This window comes from Battus philenor, unplaced genomic scaffold (genome assembly GCF_028537555.1).
Source record: "Battus philenor isolate CCGP_79_NKW_IND1 unplaced genomic scaffold, ilBatPhil1.0.hap1 SCAF_10, whole genome shotgun sequence".
Taxonomy (NCBI): Eukaryota; Metazoa; Arthropoda; class Insecta; order Lepidoptera; family Papilionidae; genus Battus; species Battus philenor.
Window position 1 is genome coordinate 6,656,125 of NW_027181662.1, and position 6,000 is coordinate 6,662,124.

The 6,000-nt window shown below is 28.8% G+C and overlaps 1 protein-coding gene across 1 annotated transcript in view; it reads right to left on the reverse strand.

The window, feature by feature from the left end:
- The window catches only part of LOC137926835 (uncharacterized), a 32,171-nt gene extending 27,659 nt beyond the window's left edge, over positions 1-4,512 (reverse strand). Inside the window, exons 1-2 of the mRNA XM_068770554.1 lie at positions 4,431-4,512; positions 2,166-2,371 (exon numbers count right to left, since the gene is read on the reverse strand). Of these exons, the coding sequence (XP_068626655.1) occupies positions 2,166-2,371; positions 4,431-4,479 (255 nt within the window). The 5' untranslated portion in view covers positions 4,480-4,512. The remainder of the gene's footprint in view (positions 1-2,165; positions 2,372-4,430) is intronic.
- Positions 4,513-6,000: the final 1,488 nt, after the last annotated feature.

The following is a 6,000-nucleotide window of genomic DNA, read 5'->3' on the forward strand; positions in this document are numbered from 1 at the left end:
ACATAGCATAATAAACATAATGAGCGGAGCAAACATAGGGTTGACTAAGTAAAAACATGGATACTTAATACGAGGTATTTAATCCTACGTAAGCATTACTATGTTCCAGATTGTAGACGTCGATTTTAATAATTAATTTACTAGACTGGAATAGTCATCTTATAACATGTGATGAGCGGATCTAAAACGTCGCTTAGTATTTTGTATAACAAAATCTTGTAGGTGCAATGTTGGTGGCAATTAACAATTAGCGTCATCTTTATCATCACTCCAGCCGTGGGACATCTAATACTAGAAATAGACCTTTTCCATAAATTTCTTATAACAATATTTGGAAGTGACCTGCATCCAGTCTATTCTGGTGACCTTATCAAAGTAGTCTGTCCACTGAGTGGATGGACGACCTATGTTAGCGTATACTGACTGATTTACTCCGTTCGTTAATATTCGCATAATTACTTTTAAGAGTAAAGTTAACAAGTTTAAAGAAACAATATTTTATCTGTTTGTTTTTAAAGATAACATTAAAAAGGGAAATAAAAAATCGACATTTATACTTGAACGATTATATAAAGAGTTAATGCGTAACAATTTTTAGTAGGGCATCGTATTGTATTGTATAAATTTAACGTGGTCGTTTCCTTAGTTTGTGACCGACCTCCGTTTTGGTTGTGTCGACCATTCGTTTCATTGCTTATAAAATGTCAATGGCGACTTTCTGTGTTTTTATTTACGTCGAATGAAATGTGTTTCATGGTAAGCAGCTATCCCCTTCGATATTTAAAATATTATTGAATATTTTTCATGTTTATTTACTTTGAATTATCACGTTAAATAGTAATTTAATTATTATCAAATTTAATATTGTAACCTTTATTTTATCTATATGCAGATTTTACAGAAGCTCCTAAATGAATAAATTAGCTCTTATTATTAAAAATATTAAGTCAATTATACAGTGGTTTTATAAATTATGAAAGTTATTGATGTCAGAATAATTTTTGATTGTTGATAATAAGTTAAAATCTCTATAAAATATAATGTAACTAAAATATCAACTCAAACGCTAAAGAAGGTTTTAATGAATTTATGAGCAAATGGCGTTTCTCAAAGTTAGACATTAAAAATGTATAATGTTTGGATTTTAATTGAAACACTTTTAACGGACTTAATTAGTCCTTACGCAAATTTGTCCGGCCCTGTATAAATTGCTACACAAATGTGTCACGCTATACGAATTTTTATTAATGTAGGAAATCGTGGCATTTAAATATGCGGTGAGTTTTACGAAGTGATTAAAAGATATTTTTTTATACTGAAACATCATGTAAAAGCGGGAGAGATTTTCTGGTACGTGAGTTTTAGATGTCATGATGATGACGCATTTTTAAATGATGATAAATGTTTACCGCTCCGTGAAATGAAAAATATACAACGTTCTAAAATTGCGTTCTCAAAAGCTCTTTGGCTGATATATTTTATCGTTGTGAATTTTGTGTTTGTTTGGACATTGTGTCATAAACTGTTGTTTTAAGGAATGTCACGATGCAGACAATGATAGTGGTCATTATACGACAACTTTTATATTTGAATTAGATATAATTTAACTATTTAAAAAATGCTAAATAGATATTTCTTGACAGATAATTGAAACTACATTATTTACAGCGGTTTTAAGCTGTCGATATCAATTCACACTTACATGAGAATCTAGTTTAAAATTTATAATAGATTTATAATGTTGATAGATCTGTATAGGCTTTTATTTAAAGTTTGATTAGTGTTTCAAAATTAAATCAATAAGATACTACGATATATCAACTTCATGTATCAGAACATCTAGTAAGTATCTGAATATTGCAAATAAACCATACATATAATAATTTGTGTTTAACGTTTTATTTAACCAAGTAGTTTAATTTGTAAATTATAATAAAATCATTTTAAAACTACTTAAAATGTAATTCGGTTATTGATATTGACATGAGTATAAAATATTAAACTTCATTTTAATTTAATGTATAATTTTAAGTTACTTTTTTATTACGTAGATTTTGAATGTCATTCAGTGTTAAAGTTGTTATAATAAAGCAATGTTATCGCTTTATAATAGGAAAAAGAGTTTTTATTAAAAATAAAAAAAATAGTGCTGTGTGTATACTTACGTCGACTTTAACGCCATCGAGTCTATGAGCATGTTGGGGAGGTCGCAGACGTGGCATGTACCGGTAGAACTCCTCATTATCTCTGTACCACTTGACAGAATACAGTCTCCCTCCTTCCAAATCGTAATCGCAAGTCATCGTGACGGATTCTCCGCGCTGCTTCAGACTTGGAACTGATATGCCCACAACTCGCAAGCAAATTGAAACTGTAATAGAAAACTTTCTTGAGTGTGCTTAGGCAGGGTAATGAGGTTTCTGAGGAGCTATTAAATAAATAATTATATCGTATATAGAAAGCCGAAACTTTTGTACTTGATAATAACGACAAAAATTTTCTTTAATTTTTTCATAACTTATTAAATTAAGACCGGATCAATGTTTTTCATTTTAAAAAATAGTTTAGTTAATATTTTTTTAAATTATAAGGAATGGTCACGAGAATTACTCACAATTATAAAGATTGTATTATTAAAAATGTTTAGTATTAATTTTTAGTTTAATAACATATAGTATTGATGTTGCATATTTTTTGTAAGGTAAAATTAAAATTAAATTAAAATTTCTGACGATAGTAGAACATAATCAGTTTATTTTTACATATTTTAAAATGTGGAAAATTGTGATTTAATACAATGGTATCTCATCAGGCGGATTTTATTAACAAGAACTTTTATTAAACATTCAACCTTAGTCATTCAACATTCAATATCTATGATTTTTTATACTTTTAAAGAGAAGCGCAATGAATATAAATTTCGTGAATAAAGTTTTATATAAGCTCCTATCTAAGCTGCTCTATTCTTAACTATATTAAAATCTCTCTGAAGTCGTTATTTAAATTTTTATATTCAACAAAATTTTATGAACGAGAATAAACTTTTGAGGGACGGGCATAACGAATAGAGCGCTCGTGAATTCATAAATTACTCAAAGTAGTAAATATTTATATTGCTTTCAATAACATTTTGTACTTAGTTAAGGGCGTTAGGTCTTCTGCCTTTCATTTGATATTTAAATTGTTCTAACACGATTTATACTAGCTGTGTCTCAGATTTTAGATGTTCCGTGATAGTCAAGTTTTTTTAAATCATTATTTTATGTATGAATTATTGCTTCTGATTGTAAGACTAATTCAATAATCAATTTTAGCTTATAATAGTCTTTTGGAGTAATTTATTCAAGGTTATAACTAATTTGAGCTAAATATTGTTCCTCTTTATTTAGTTAATCCGTATAGTGTTATACATATGTTTGGTGTTAAAGTAACTGTGATATATACGTATATAAAAGGTGGGACCTGCCCAGTGAAACAATCGTGGCCACGAATATTGGATCTTAATATCTATTTATTCCTTCCCCAAATATGTCCAGTTATATTCCATTGTTCGATTGATATTTGAGAATTTGTGATCTTTCAAAAATATCCGATTTCTTCGGAGAACTTAATGATACGTTGTAATTGCTTGGCATCGGTTTTCAATTCTCCTGGGCTACGTTGGATTCACCAGTCGTGTTATATCCGGTGTAATTAGTGGCTGTATCCCGCCTGCTATGCGTAGTCTGCACTAATAATTTCATAAAATTCTTCAATAATCCTATAATCGCTAGCCTTCTATCCCCTTGCGAGTAAAATTTCATAAAAACTGTTCTTAGCTAAATTCTACTCGGTAAAAGAAATATTACTATCAAGTCTCTCGGTGTTGATAAAGGTACTAGAGATAAAATTATTTTGCGTGACGTAGTGCTTTTTTACCGCCGAGTGCAATTAGGCAGACATCGACAGGTTTCAGTTTATAGGAAAATGCTAGTAAAATTATACAGCCAATAAGTTGAACCATCTTATGATAATTTATTTATAAACAAATATACAATTTATAATAAATATCTATTATGAATTATCAATAAATTGTCCACTTCTTATCATTCACGTTGCGAGAAGTATGTTATACATTATTTATAATCTATGTAAACTAATATACGTATAAGTATTGTTTAAACATGTGGCTCCGAAGGCTTGAAATTCGCTTTAATTCTAGAATAGCCTAAGAAAAACTTAATTGTTTTTCTTTTGTTTTCCCAAGTCTCATAGATAAAAATACATCCCCCTTATTTTATAGTTAGTAGTGTAATATAATAAACATTATAAGAATATCTTTGAAATATTTTGTCGCTTGTCAAAAATTATTTCAACAATAATTCTAATGCATTATGTTTTAATAAATCTAAAGTGACTGGTTCTACATTTAAATATTATAATAAACTTACCTCTAGCAATTGTTAATAATAGAAAACTAATTATAATTACACTTTTCATTTTTGTTGTTTATTTTATATCTATTTTAGGAAAAAATATTCTACCACGTATGAATTCTTCTATTACATCGAAGAAAGTTCACCAAAATTTTATTTAATAATTAATATTCTCTTTCTAGTTTGCGTGTTACCTTTTATACATAAATACACTAGTAATTAAAAACTACGAAACACTACATTTTAAACCGCCCAAAACAACTTTGAAGCGTATTGTCGGATCGCGTCGAAACGAGTGTGGCGGTCCGCGCGTCCGCTACAACTGTTGCTACGAGCTTGATAATGCTACGAACCGTAGAGCAGCTACAGTGTTCGATTTCTTTCGAACCTGGTTAGATTTTTCTCATTAGAAATTTAAATATTATTAAATTGTACTAAAAAGGGGAAATAGTTATATAAATATGTCAAGATTTTAAAGTAAGTATAGTATTTTAAAGTGTAATTTTTATTTTCCTGTTTTGTATTCATTTACCATATCGATTATTATATCTATATTTATTATTTAGCACGGCAGCATATTTAAAAACAAATAGTGTAATTACTATGAAATGTACAAAAAAATACTGCCTATTTTACACTTGAGTATAAAGAAAAAAGCATTAAAGCGAAAACATTTCCAGCATTAGTCGGATTCATTTGGGGTCGCATTAGTATCGTTGCTATATCAAAGCACTGACCACGGATTAGTGACGGATTTATTAAATAGGTAATTCGCTAATGGGATACGGTATACGCTTTCCAGTTGTTTCGACACGTTTTTTTTTTCTATAAAATACTTAGATAATGGTAGAACATTTATGTACGATATGCTCTAAAATTTTTTAAGCTACAAAATACAGAAACAACTTAAATGAAAAGTCTGAAGTATTTTTGGTCACATCGCCAATAGACAACTAGATAACTTCGACTTAACTACTGGTTGTAGGGAAAGTAGACCACGTGGATGACTGACCAATGTAATGTTAATAACTGGCTGTCTATTACTATTGACGTGAGGATAGGGTAGTGGACTGGGAGGCACGGAAACCGTTTTTGAAACTATCGAGAAGAAAAAATATACATAAAATGTGTACAATAAAATATAAATACAATGAATGTAAATATTTAAAAAGTAAACTATTATACGCTATAAATTTTTGTACAAAAATATCCATCTGTATGTTCACACATTGGCATTGCTTAATAAAAGAATTGCCTGGAATTTTATAAGGAAAATACTGTATATCTGTATATAATATCTGTAGGAAATAAATGTGAATGTATATATATATATATATATATATATATATATATATATATATAAACATATTGCGTCATTAGTATTTAATGTCCTCATAATGAGTTTTATTACTTACTCATTTTAATTACATTTTTGTATTGGGTGGGGTATATTTAGTTCATAGTAAAATCTTAATGAAGCGTAAGCGATTTCATTCCCTTTGATAGGTTTTCTTATCTTTTAATTTACGCAATGAAGAAATCGTTGGCATAACTTTTTAGTCATAACGATTTATTAATTAATTTT